This window comes from Balaenoptera borealis (genome assembly GCF_965194805.1).
Source record: "Balaenoptera borealis genome assembly, chromosome: 10".
NCBI lineage: Eukaryota > Metazoa > Chordata > Mammalia > Artiodactyla > Balaenopteridae > Balaenoptera > Balaenoptera borealis.
The window spans coordinates 78,129,152-78,143,668 of record NC_138874.1 but is presented as its reverse complement, the minus strand read 5'-3'; the positions used below and the strand labels follow the sequence as shown (position 1 = coordinate 78,143,668).

General features: G+C 34.7%; 1 protein-coding gene across 3 annotated transcripts in view; it reads left to right on the top strand.

Annotated features, from left to right (window-relative positions):
* Positions 1-14,517, top strand: part of PRKG1 (protein kinase cGMP-dependent 1) — a 1,237,939-nt gene that overhangs the window by 1,122,477 nt on the left and 100,945 nt on the right. For all 3 annotated transcript variants that reach the window (XM_082339465.1, XM_082339464.1, XM_082339466.1), the window contains one exon: positions 1,371-1,445. In XM_082339465.1, the coding sequence (XP_082195591.1) occupies positions 1,371-1,445 (75 nt within the window). The remainder of the gene's footprint in view (positions 1-1,370; positions 1,446-14,517) is intronic.

The following is a 14,517-nucleotide window of genomic DNA, read 5'->3' as shown; positions in this document are numbered from 1 at the left end:
AACAGATTTTCTTAAGTAAAAAAATCTCCATCTTTATCAAATTTGTTATCAGTTTGCTCTCTAATTCTTTGATAATACACTGATCTGCTTAACTTAAGTAGATACTAGGAGGAAGACAGGAATTTTTATTAATTATTTGAATTCTCAATATTACTATGTGTTTTAAATGTCTAAGAGCACAATCTATTAATATATTCGAGTGTGTTTGAAAAGCTAAGTTTTAGTGGTTGTTGTTCTTTGGTTTTACCACTGAATGCACTTTGGTTCCTCTCTGTCAATGCCTTTTCACAATGTTTGGATTTGGTTGTATTAAAAATATCTAAGTATTATAAAGAACAGGAGTGGGTATTAGAGAATATGGGTTATAATTCTGGATATGCTACTAAATTGCTGTCATCTTGGATAAATAACTTAAACTCTCTGTGCTTAAATTTCATGTTATTTATGAAAACAGAAAATCAACCAGATATTATCATTTTATTCATAACAAAAGAAATATTGTATTTTACTTTACAGTATCAACTCATCTAGCCTTAAGGAGTTTCTGTAAAAGCAGACTTTCTCTAAGTAATAACCAAGATATTCTATGGGGAAATGGGGAATTTTACCACATAAAGAACAATGGCCAAAATCATATTTGAACTATTCTCAACCATGGGGGTTATATTTATCAATTTATTTTATCATTAATTATATTTTTGAAAATTTTATAAGGACTGCTGCCTATTGCTCATTCATTCACATTCATTCATTTGACCTTCATTAATAAATTCATTACAGAAAACTTGACACTCTGTAGAATACAATTCTTGATTCCTTGGCTTTCTGTCTAGTCATTTTCTTTTGGTCCCTTTTTGTATTAGAAATACTTAGTGTATTTAGCCCAGCATTCTAGATACCCTGACCCTCAGATGAGATCATTACCCAAGGGCCTGAGATAATAGCTGCTCCAGTCCCCTTATAGCCAGCCCTCCGCCCCCCCAGCAGAGTGTCAAGTTCCTCTTTATAGTTTTTTTAAAAAAGTGTATGTAAAAATGATAAAGCAACATTTAAATTTAAATCGGCAAACATGCTATACATTTCATGCCTATTTTGTTCTTTAATACTCACAACACACAAAGCCATTTGCATGTATTAATATTATAGAGGTTTAAAATTAAAATGTAAAATCTCACAGCACTTTAAAAGAAGTCCCTGCTCTCAATTTATATCATTATCACATAAGTTTCTTAATAATGTACCTAGATTAAATGTTTGCATTCATTTTTATTTAGATCCTTTCAGATTGTTTCAATATATCATTGACTAGGTTGTCATTGTTACAGTTTTGCAGAGGATTTATCCTAATCACTGTGTTTTTCCTCTGACAGCTCTTTCAAGCATTTGATTGGAGGATTGGATGATGTTTCTAATAAAGCATATGAAGATGCAGAAGCTAAAGCGAAGTAAGTGAAATTTTGGGGGGTCTTAATTTTGATTTTCAAAAAACGATTTTGAATAGAAATGAGATCAAATATTTTCTTGGACTTAAAGCTCTACACTCTGATAGGAAGAAAGTAGCTACTTAAGAGTAAAAATAAGCAAGTTATTCAAGGTAATTATTACATAGTATACTCACTTAGTAAGTACATCTCTCCTTGAACATGAAACCTTAATTTTGTGAGGAAGATCATCTGGACAAGGGAAAATGGTTAGTTTAAAATCCAGTGTAAACAATTGAATGTTAACACATTATTTCTTCCACTGAAAACACTTTCTGAATGAATTGCGGCTGTGTTCACCAGTTACTTGTGAAATTATATGAAAAATAATAACGCTGGAAATATTTTCTCGTGAATCCACCGTTGCTTTACATTGAACCGTTGCTTTACATTGAACTTTGTCGACAAAAATTAATCAGTCGATCTAAGAAAGAAATGGAAAATTTTATTCAAGCCAAATTTGAGGATTATAACCTGGGAAGAGCAGCTCAGAAAGCTCTGAGAACTGTTCTGCCTATTAGAAGTCAAGGCACAGTTATACAAGTTATTTGAGACAAGAGGGCTGTACATCAAATGATGTATTATTGACATAATCCAGATCTAAGTGTCATATGACCCCTTATGAGTTCAAGTAGGAAAGTTATCATTAAGGAGTTGTCTTATTGACTCTAGGAGAATGTTGCTCTTTATGGTTCAGCAGGTATTTCTGCCTATGGGGAAGGTTTGGTCGATGCATAATACAGATACACAAGGCACAGTGAGGGGAGAGAGGAGGCCAAAGGGCAGAGTAAAATTTTTGTTTGAATTTTCTTGTCCTGCCATAAAATGAATTTTAGTTCACAACTTCAATGATACTAAGTTATCATAATGATATGAGATAGTACATATGCCATTAATTGTCATTTTTGTATAACAAAATACATTTTTATCTACTAGAATAATTTACTTTAAAACAAAGCTTTAATTTTTTTTAAACAAAAATGTGAAGTAATTTGAGATTGGCTTTTTCTGCAAAATTGTTAGGTTACTTTTTTTAAAAAGTGTAATCTATATAATTCTCCTCTTTCTCCCAAGAAAGTAATTTAAGTAAAACCAATTTAGTATTTGATATCATACAGGATACCTGAAAGATTAAATCAATAAATATCAGTAAGTAGATAGTGCAGGGGAAGAATTTGATTGGTTGGTCTTGTAGTAACCTAAAAAGCAAAAGGAATAAAATAATTTCTTTTGCCTTGAGAACCTATGAAGATTAAAAATTTGGGCTAGAACTAATTAACTGATTACTATTATTCATTTTGACTGATAAAATTCTATTATTTTCAAAGCTGTATAAATATATTCACATTTTCTTCTCTATATAGTTTGCTTTTGTTTCCTCTGTTCCTTGTAGGGACATAGACTTACATCCTGTAGTCAAATGCAAGCAGTGCCTCTGCTAAGATTTGCTGAGGAAGTTACACAAAGCCAGTTTTAACATCAAACTCCACACAGGCCTCAGTATTGCCTGTACTGTGGCTGATTGGTATTAATTTTCTGGTTTTCTACATTAGGTTAAAATACATATTAATGCTAAGTTTAGACTTTAGTTTCTGGTAGTTACACTAATCATCCTGAGATGGTACAGGGGGGCCATTTAAGGTACCTTATCTGTTTTGAAAGTTATAAAACTTTGTTATTATTGGACATTATCCCTAGAGGAACATTTTCTTGCAATATAAAAGCTCATATTTATAACTTATGTCAGCAAAGTTCTTCTTGAGTTTATATATTCAGTTAAGGTTACTATGGGTCATTTTATATATATTTCTATTTGTATATATACATATACACACACACCACTTTATATAAATGTGTATTTATGTATACAATTAGTGGTAATCTTTAAAATTTGTCTAGAATCTACTTGAGCAACTATTTAAATATTTGTAGAGTTACTGGAAAAGTCAAAAGTCTTTTAAACTAAAATATTCTTTGATCTAGTTCTGTTTCTCTGTTAAACTTTAGACAGATTCTCTAATGAAAAGTTTTTGTATAACTCCTATTTACTCTACCCAAAGTCAAGACCAGTCACTGGCTTAAAATTGATCAGTGGCAGGAAAGCAATTATGAATTAGTTATATCCTTCTCAGTGTACTGTTGGCCTTACAAATGTTAAACTGTATGTGTATCTCACGAATTCTGGGCATTTATCGGTTCACTTGCACATGCTTCAACTAAAGGTAGGAAGGAAAACAAATACACTGAAATTCAGATTCAGACAATTTAGAAGATAGGTGTGGCAACAGTTCTTCACATTGGAAGAGAATCCATCAGTATGAAAAACATGACTCTGAATGAGGACCAGAAGCCTCAAGTTCTGTTCCGGGCTCTGGCATTTCCAACCAAGTGATTTTGGTCATGTCTCAACAGCTATCTCTCAGTATCATTATCTTATCTATGAAATGTTATTTTTGTGGTTTAATTAATGGTGATATGTAAAAATACTTGGTAAATTATAAAGGGCTGTAAAAGTAGATGGTGTTGTTTGTAGAAGTAATCATTGGAAATATACCCTAATGCATTTGCTAGATGGTTTGATTTATAGACAATTATTGCACATGTATTATGTAAACTAATTTTATCTGGGCAAGGAGTCTTTAATCTTATGTAGTCAAACTAGTCTCAGTTTAGCAGAGTGTCGTAAAATTAAACCTAGACTGGAAAATATCCATAAATATCAATTTTATAAAACTAGAAACATTTAGTTAAAAGAAAGTTCAATTATGATTAAAGAACAACACGGGCAATGAAATGATGACCTACCTCTAAGTATTGTTATTTGAATTATTAAATTTAATAGATTATAAATTAGCCATTATATTTATACTTAAACATAAATCAACTAGGATAAATTAGTTTGAATTTTTCTATTCAATTAATACTAAATCCAAATGAGTACATAACCCACATACCTTAATATTATTATTTAGAAAATGGGAATAGCTTGATGAAAAAAAAAAGTCTAAGACCATTGATCTAAATTCTAGAGAGACTGATAATGTAAACTTTATTCCTCAAAATAGCTAAATAAATAAGTAAATATGGAGCAGGTGTTGTGATGCTTTTTACACTGTTAGCATTTTATAGCTTTCTAATAAATAATTAACATCTGAAGATTTCTGAAGTTGAAAGCATCTTTTAAATTAGGTATCCTATCACCCAGAGTAAGTAAACTGTAAACTATTCCCCAGGGAAAACTTTTTAGTTGAACTAACACATTTAAACATCTATTTGTGTTAGCACTCTTTTCTCTCTGTGTTGGATTTCTTCCCCTTAGGTATATTATGCCTTCACTTTGTATTTAAGGAACTTATAAGGTTTGCCAACATTGCAGGAAATCCAGGAACGGGCTCTAATCTAAATTCCCTGGGTAATTTTGTTAATGCCTCTAAATTTCTATACAGATCGCAAATTCTGTACCATTTAGAACTGAGGTGATGATTTGGCTCCACTGTGTGAGCTTTATTTTTTCAATGTCCCCTTGATTTTGCAAAATCCACTAAAGATAAGATTAATATTTTTTTAAAGCCAACTAAAATGATCATATTGTTTATACATGTGAAGTTATTGTTGTTATTGCCTCATTGACTATGCCTATTTGCGGTAAAAAGAAAAAAGTAGGACTGACTGTAAAAATCAATTCAGTTGAGACATTTAGAAACTCAATCATAAGAAACTTATTAGCTATTAGCACTATCAGGCTTCAATGGCAGAAAGCAGACCATCCCTTTCAGAGAAACCATACCAAGCATTCAGTTTGGATGGCTGGTCCAAGAAGATTGACTTGAAAGAAATATCCCAGTGAAATGGTTCTCAAAACTGCTCTGCTGCAGGGTATGTGCCCTTAGCTTGTCTCACGAGATATATTTCCTACAAAGAAAATTATTCGTGACAGAAACTTTACCTTTATGACATGTTTAAGCTTCTCTTGATTGCTGCTAATTATCCACTAAGGACATCTCTTTTTAAAATATGAAGTTACAACAACAAAGACATTAAAAGAGACAACCTTAGATGGAAGGTAAGGCTCATTAAACCTTATTTAGAGCAGGAAGTAGCATATATGATGAAACATACACATTATTTTCCTTAGAGACTATGTGTTCATTCATTTAATAAATACTTAGAAATTTACTCATGATGAGTCAGGCACTGTATTTTACAGTGTGCATAGCAAATAGAAAACATATTTTCTAATAGTAAGGATCTTGCAGTTTAGTAGGGAGCCTGATGTGTAATTCCATGATGATTTTCAATATTTACTTCTAAGAATAAGTTATGATACTTAGTATGATAAAGTACTGTTTTGGTAGAGAGACCTATCTCTGTATTTACACCTTGTCTTGTAAAAAAAAAAAAAATAACCATCCAGAAAATCAAATAGAAAAAATGTAGATGTTCTATTTCATTCTAAGTATTTCTGATATATGAATACAGACTACTTCTTAAATGAAATATTTTCAAGTTATAGTATCATTTCTTTCTTATTGTTAAATATTGTACTCAGCAGTTATAGGCAAAACATCTCTTTTTCTGAATAAAAAACCTATATATATTAGCAAGTTAAGTTGAAATATACTATATTTATAGTTATTATAATCATAGGAATTTTTAATATAAAAGTGGCTCTCCAGTAAGGTGATTTACATATACCACAGCTATATTCCCAGATTAGGGTCATACAGAGCGGAAAAACAAAACAACAAATTAAAGTCAGTGTTTTATTTATAATGATGTTTATTTTTAATTAAAATGTTTTATATTTTCACTTTAACAGAAAAAATACAGTGATATAGATTAAAAAAATAAAAATCACAGTCTAAACAAATCAAGTACAACTGCTATTAACTATTTTTGTGTTTTAAAATGATACTTATAGTCATTTACAACTTTATATCCTGCTTTTTTCAGTTTAGCACCCATCATATTATAAACACTTATGATACAATTATATATACTTCTTAAACAAAATTTTGGTGGTGACCTGATAACACAATGAATGGAGCCTAGTATTTCAGACTGATTCAATTTTTTTTTTTTCTTTATTGAAGTATAATTGCTTCACAATGGTGTGTTAGTTTCTGCTTTATAACAAAGTGAATCAGCTATACATATACATATATCCCCATATCTCCTCCCTCCCGCATCTCCCTCCCTCCCACCCTCCCCATCCCACCCCCCCAGACGGTCACAAAGCACCGAGCTAATCTCCCTGTGCTATGTGGCTGCTTCCCACTAGCTATCTATTTTACATTTGGTAGTGTATATATGTCCATGACACTCTCTCACCCTGTCACATCTCACCCCTCCCCCTCCCCATAGCCTCAAGTCCATTCTTTAGTAGGTCTGTGTCTTTTTTTTTTTTTTTTTAATTTTTATGGCTGTATTGGGTCTTCGTTTCTGTGTGAGGGCTTTCTCTAGTTGTGGCAAGCGGGGACCACTCTTCATCACGGTGCACGGGCCTCTCACTATCGCGGCCTCTCTTGTTGCGGAGCACAGGCTCCAGGCACGCAGGCTCAGTAGTTGTGGCTCACGGGCCTAGTTGCTCTGCAGCATGTGGGATCTTCCCAGACCAGGGCTCGAACCCGTGTCCCCCGCATCGGCAGGCAGATTCTCAACTACTGCGCCACCAGGGAAGCCCAGGTCTGTGTCTTTATTCCCATCTTGCCACTAAGTTCTTCATGTCCTTTTTCTTTTTTTTTTTCCTTAGATTCCATATATATGTGTTAGCATACTGTATTTGTTTTTCTCTTTCTGACTTACTTCACTCTGTATGACAGACTCTAACTCCATCCACCTCATTACAAATACCTCCATTTCATTTCTTTTTATGGCTGAGTAATATTCCATTGTATATATGTGCCACATCTTCTTTATCCATTCATCCGATGATGGACACTTTGGTTGCTTCCATGTCCTGGCTATTGTAAATAGAGCTGCAATGAACATTTTGGTACATGACTCTTTTTGAATTATGGTTTTCTCAGGGTATATGCCCAGTAGTGGGATTGCTGGGTCGTATGGTAGTTCTATTTGTAGTTTTTTAAGGAACCTCCATACTGTTCTCCATAGTGGCTGTATCAATTTACATTCCCACCAACAATGCAAGAGTGTTCCCTTTTCTCCACACCCTCTCCAGCATTTATCGTTTGTAGATTTTTTGATGATGGCCATTCTGACCGGTGTGAGATGATATCTCATTGTAGTTTTGATTTGCATTTCTCTAATGATTTATGATGTTGAGCATTCTTTCATGTGTCTATTGGCCATCTGTATATCTTCTTTGGAGAAATGTCTGTCTAGGTCTTCTGCCCATTTTTGGATTGGGTTGTTTGTTTTTTTGTTATTGAGCTGCATGAGCTGCTTGTAAATCTTGGAGATTAATCCTTTGTCAGTTGCTTCATTTGCAAATATTTTCTCCCATTCTGAGGCTTGTCTTTTTGTCTTGTTTATGGTTTCCTTTGCTGTGCAAAAGCTTTTAAGTTTCATTAGGTCCCATTTGTTTATTTGTGTTTTTATTTCCATTTCTCTAGGAGGTGGGTCAAAAAGGATCTTGCTGTGATGTATGTCATAGAGTGTTCTGCCTATGTTTTCCTCTAAGAGTTTGATAGTGTCTGGCCTTACATTCAGGTCTTTAATCCATTTTGAGTTTATTTTTGTGTATGGTGTCAGGGAGTGTTCTAATTTCATACTTTTACATGTAGCTGTCCAGTTTTCCCAGCACCACTTATTGAAGAGGCTGTCTTTTCTCCACTGTATATGCTTGCCTCCTTTATCAAAGATAAGGTGACCATATGTGCGTGGGTTTACCTCTGGGCTTTCTATCCTGTTCCATTGATCTATATTTCTGTTTTTGTGCCAGTACCAAACTCTCTTGATTACTGTAGCTTTGTAATATAGTCTGAAGTCAGGGAGCCTGATTCCTCCAGCTCCATTTTTCGTTCTCAAGAGTGCTTTGGCTATTCGGGGTCTTTTGTGTCTCCATACAAATTGTGAAATGTTTTGTTCTAGTTCTGTGAAAAATGCCAGTGGTAGTTTGATAGGGATTGCATTGAATCTGTAGATTGCTTTGGGTAGTAGAGTCATTTTCACAATGTTGATTCTTCCAATCCAAGAACATGGTATATCTCTCCATCTATTTGTATCATCTTTAATTTCTTTCATCAGTGTCTTATAATTTTCTGCATACAGGTCTTTTGTCTCCTTAGGTAGGTTTATTCCTAGATATTTTATTCTTTTTGTTGCAATGGTAAATGGGAGTGTTTTCTTAATTTCACTTTCAGATTTTTCATCATTAGTGTATAGGAATGCAAGAGATTTCTGTGCATTAATTTGTATCCTGCTACTTTACCAAATTCATTGATTAGCTCTAGTAGTTTTCTGGTAGCAGTTTTAGGATTCTCTATGTATAGTATCATGTCATCTGCAAACAGTGACAGCTTTACTTCTTCTTTTCCGATTTGGATTCCTTTTATTTCTTTTTCTTCTCTGATTGCTGTGGCTAACACTTCCAAAACTATGTTGAATAATAGTGGTGAGAGTGGGCCACCTTGTCTTGTTCCTGATCTTAGTGGAAATGGTTTCAGTTTTTCACCATTGAGGACAATGTTGGCTGTGGGTTTGTCATATATGGCCTTTATTATGTTGAGGAAAGTTCCCTCTATGCCTACTTTCTGCAGGGCTTTTATCATAAATGGGTGTTGAATTTTGTCGAAAGCTTTCTCTGCATCTATCGAGATGATCATATGGTTTTTCTCCTTCAATTTGTTAATATGGTGTATCATGTTGATTGATTTGCGTATATTGAAGAATCCTTGCATTCCTGGGATAAACCCCACTTGATCATGGTGTATGATCCTTTTCATGTGCTGTTGGATTCTGTTTGCTAGTATTTTTTGAGGATTTTTGCATCTATGTTCATCAGTGATATTGGCCTGTAGTTTTCTTTCTTTGTGACATCTTTGTCTGGTTTTGGTATCAGGGTGATGGTGGCCTCGTAGAATGAGTTTGCGAGTGTTCCTCCCTCTGCAATATTTTGGAAGAGTTTGAGAAGGATAGGTGTTAGCTCTTCTCTAAATGTTTGATAGAATTCACCTGTGAAGCCATCTGGTCCTGGGCTTTTGTTTGTTGGAAGGTTTTTAATCATAGTTTCAATTTCAGTGCTTGTGATTGGTCTGTTCATATTTTCTATTTCTTCCTGGTTCAGTCTTGGTAGGTTGTGCATTTCTAAGAATCTGTCCATTTCTTCCAGGTTGTCCATTTTATTGGCATAGAGTTGCTTGTAGTAATCTCTCATGATCGTTTGTATTTCTGCAGTGTCAGTGGTTACTTCTCCTTTTTCATTTCTAATTCTATTGATTTGAGTCTTCTCCCTTTTTCTCTTGATGAGTCTGGCTAATGGTTTATCAATTTTGTTTATCTTCTCGAAGAACCAGCTTTTAGTTTTATTGATTTTTGCTATTGTTTCCTTCATTTCTTTTTCATTTATTTCTGATCTGATCTTTATGATTTCTTTCCTTCTGCTAGCTTTGGGGTTTTTTTGCTCTTCTTTCTCTAATTGCTTTAGGTGCAAGGTTAGGTTGTTTATTCGAGATGTTTCCTGTTTCTTGAAGTAGGCTTGTATTGCTATAAACTTCCCTCTTAGCACTGCTTTTGCTGCATCCCATAGGTTTTGGGTCGTCGTGTCTCCATTGTCATTTGTTTCTAGGTATTTTTTGATTTCCCCTTTGATTTCTTCAGTGATCACTTCGTTATTAAGTAGTGTATTGTGTAGCCTCCATGTGTTTGTAGTTTTTACAGATCTTTTCCTGTAATTGATATCTAGTCCAGACTGATTCAATTTGTACCCTTGCTGATTCAATTTACTGTGCTTTTGAAAGTAAATCCTGATCAGTTCGTAAAAAAAAAGCACCAAACAACAAAAAAAACCTCTAAATTGTTCCCATCTAGCAGCATTTTTCAAATTATTTTATGTCATGACACTCATAGGAAATGGGTATAGAATATGATACCAATTGGCTCAACTGCCCTAGATTCTATCCTGCTGCTCTGAAGGCTGAAGGGATTCATATCTAAGCCCTTCAGTTGAGAAGCTCTAACAGTTATATGAATATAGATTCATAAATGCATTTATTTATGATCTAAGTTGATGATTCTCAATATTGTTTTCCATTAGGAACTCTTTCTTATGGCAAAATCTCTGTAAATCTCTGAGTGTGGTCATGTTTTTTAATCTACATTACTTGGTAGATACGTAGGTAGGTAGGTAGGTAGGTAGGTAGATAGATAGATAGATAGATAGATAGATAGATAGATAGATAGATAGATTGATTGATTTAAAGACTTCCTGCAATGATCCGGCAGCCCATCATGTAACAGCATCATTCATGTTCATTCAATTTGTCATATACATTGATATATTTAACAAATATTTTCTGTGTGCCTACAAAATGCTACATATAAAGCAATGAATAAAATAGATATGCTCCTTGCCTTCATGGTACCTATGGTCCAGTGGAGGAGAGAGAGACACATTAATTATTCTGCGAAGATTTCCCTGAGGAAGTAACATTTTAACTATATTTGAGCTGAAGTTTGAAGAATTAGCTGGTACTGACTGGGAAAGAATTAGTTGGTATTAGCTAGGTAAGGAAGTGTAGATAGCATTCTAGACAGGCAAACAAAAGTACATGTACAAGGCCCCCAAGGTGGGAGACAACATTAAATATTCAAGGAACCAAGGTACCAATATGGCTGGGACTTAGAATATACAAGATGGAGATCAGATGTTAAGGATTTAAAGAAAGCACTTCAGGCTTGTAAGCTAGCAAATGAGATGAGTTGGTTTATAATTAAACACTCTTTCCTCTGATTGGAGGAGTGAAAAAGTGAAAGCAAGGAGAACAACCAGAATATTTTCCAGGTAAAAGCTGATGGTAGACAGGACTAGAATGAGAGCAGTGTGAGTAGAGAAAAGCATTTGAGAGCTAGTTAGATGGCAAAGCCAATAGGTCTTCTTAAGGAAATAGATATTGGTGATGAAGGGGAGAAAGGTCAAGGATGATACACGGATGTTTGGTCTGGAAATCAGTGGCAGGCAGTAGCATTCACGAAGACAGAGAGGGCTGGTTGCCAGATTTGGAGAGTGGAATAATCATGACTTGATTTTTGCTCAGGTTAAATAGTTAAATATGAGGTGATTTTGAGACATGGTTAGGCAGGTCTGGAACTCAGAGAAGAGGTTGGTATTTATGTGAGAATAATGAGAATTTAGATGGTAAGTGGTAATTAAAGATGTGCATGAGAGAGAAAGCAGTGTATGAGAGGAGTATGGCACTGAGGATTGATTCTTAAGGAACTTTATCATTTAAAAATCAGGAAAGGGAAAGGATTTCACACAAAAACATCCACATCCAAAGACTGAAAAGGAGAGAAGAGAGGTAGAAGGAAAACCAGACGGCATCACAGAAGACAAAAACAGAGTGTGTTTCAAGAATGGAGGAGGAGACCGTGATATTGTATGTTGTTGAGAGTTCTAGTGTGTTAATTAACAAGTGACAATTGAATTTATCAAACCACTGGTTCATTTTCATCTTAGGATGGAGTGGTAGGCATCAAGTCCCCTAAATGGATTGAAAATGAATCTGATTTGAAGAAGTAAGAGTCAATAAACTTATACAGAATTATAAGAAATTTCAAGTAAAATAGCCAGAAATGTGTAGTGGATGATTATGGATCATCAATATTGAGAGAGAGATGAACATGTTAAATCCAGTAAAGAAGGAGAGAGTATAAGACTGAGGGAGTTTAAGCAAGGAGGGTCTCAGGTCCTTTTAAGTTTCATAGACAAAAGCAGAACGTCAAAGGAGAAGTCAGACCATCTCCCTGGGTAAAGTTTATACCACTTTGTGAAGTTATTTTTTTTTAACTTTTTAAATTAACTTTTATTGGAGTATAGTTGATTTACAATGTTGTGTTAGTTTCTGCTGTACAGCAGAGTGAATCAGTTATACATATACATATATCCACTCTTTTATAGACTCTTTTCCTATATAGGTCATTATAGAGTATTGAGTAGCATTTGATGTGCTATGCAGTAGGTTCTTATTAGTTATCTATTTTATACGTAGTAGTGTGTATATGTCAGTCCCAATCTCCCAGTTTATCCCTCCCTCCCTTTCCACCTTGGTAACCATAAGTTTGTTTTCTACATCTGTGATGCTACTCCTTTTTTGTAAATAGGTTCATTTGTTCCATTTTTTTAGATTCCACATATAAGCAGTATCATATGACATTTGTCTTTCTCTGTCTGACTTACTTCACTCAGTATGACAATCTCTAGGTCCATCTATGTTGCTGCAAATGGCATTATTTCATTCTTTTTTATAGCTGAGTAATATTCCATTGTATATACGTAACACATCCTCCTTTTCCATTCCGCCAGGACATGGAAGCAACCTAAATGTCCATGTAAGTGATTTCTTAGTTAAGAAGGTTTTCACTTTTCTGTCTCACATTATGTAGTATTTCTTTAGGTTTAAATATTGTCCTCTCTCTAAAGAAATGTAAAACTTAAAAATTCTCCTAAGAGGAATTAAACATTTTTTCCTAACATCATAGCATAAATTTGCATATAAGTTCCTTCTACAGAGATAACATGAGCCTTCCCCTGAGCACAGAGAGGAAAGAGCTGCACTGAACAAGGAGGCACTAACAGGCAAACCCACCTCGGAATCACCATTTTTGTCCTGGCCTACTCCTCTCACCATGTACCTCAGTGCAAAATGTTCACTTTTTTGCTGCCTCGTCCCAGAAAAGGGACTCTCATCATAGATGCACATAATACAAAAAGAAAAGTTAAAAGTAAACAAGAAAGACGAAACTATGGTAAAAAGCCAGAAGTAAGGCTAGTCTACAAAGCAGGACCTATAGCATCATCACCCAGGAAAAGAGTGATGCACAAAACATTTAGATGCACCAGGGTTGACTCTGACTTATTGCTGCTGAACCAGCGAAGTACCGGTCACTTCTCCTGACTCTAGAACTATAAAGAATATTGCCTGCATATGGACCACTCTTTTGGCCCTTTTGATGTAGTCCAAATAAATAGTTTATTACTATTTCTATAATTAGTCCTCACTGATTTAAAGCTCCCCTCTGTTTACAAGGCTATTTGCAAAGGAACATTTTAGTCTGATATTTTCAGGATTACTTTTGGTGCCAGCTTTGTTGTTTGGCACAATGTGACAGCATTGATGTTCTCTCGTTACGTTTGATTACCAGAGATAACCCTTTAGTTGCTCACTCTGCTTACCATGGGCGGGCGGTTGCTCTGTGCTCTTTGACCGAGGGAACTACCCCCGATGTTGCTCTGACCTTTGAAAATTCACTCATCAAGTGCATCTCAAAATACACGAGGCTATGCAAATCAGAAAAGAGATCTGTATTGTTTGGTAACATCTTCCCAAATGCCCCAGGGTCGTCTAGCATCTAACAAACATGAGATTTTAAATGCACAATCAAATGCACATGGGGTTGCTCTTTTGAACACCCTGACTTTGAAATTTTGGCATTTCTTATTAGTGTTTTTCTGCCAAGCATTTTAGAGTAAAGATCTTAGTATTCCCACAATCTTATCAACAACTTACTTCAACCAACTTGGTCTTGATCTAAGCAATTCTCAGGGAAATGAGCCTGGAAAATTGTTTTTCCCCCTATGGAAAGAATTCAAGTGAGTAATATCCTGTTTCAAACTGGGAACTATATGCCAATTAAATGGAAAGAACACTAAGAATGGTATGAAATAGCCCTCAAACCAGAATTAGAACTTGCTGAGCACTTCTCAGTTTGAATAGTCAGAAGACAATCCCATTCTCTGGGCAATAAAAATTGTTTTCCATTTTATGGCAGGGCAAAGTATAGGAGATTTGAAAAACTTGCAGCAGTTGGCCCTGAACTAGTAAGCTGGCTTTCAGCTGTGCAAGAGCTGTTTGCT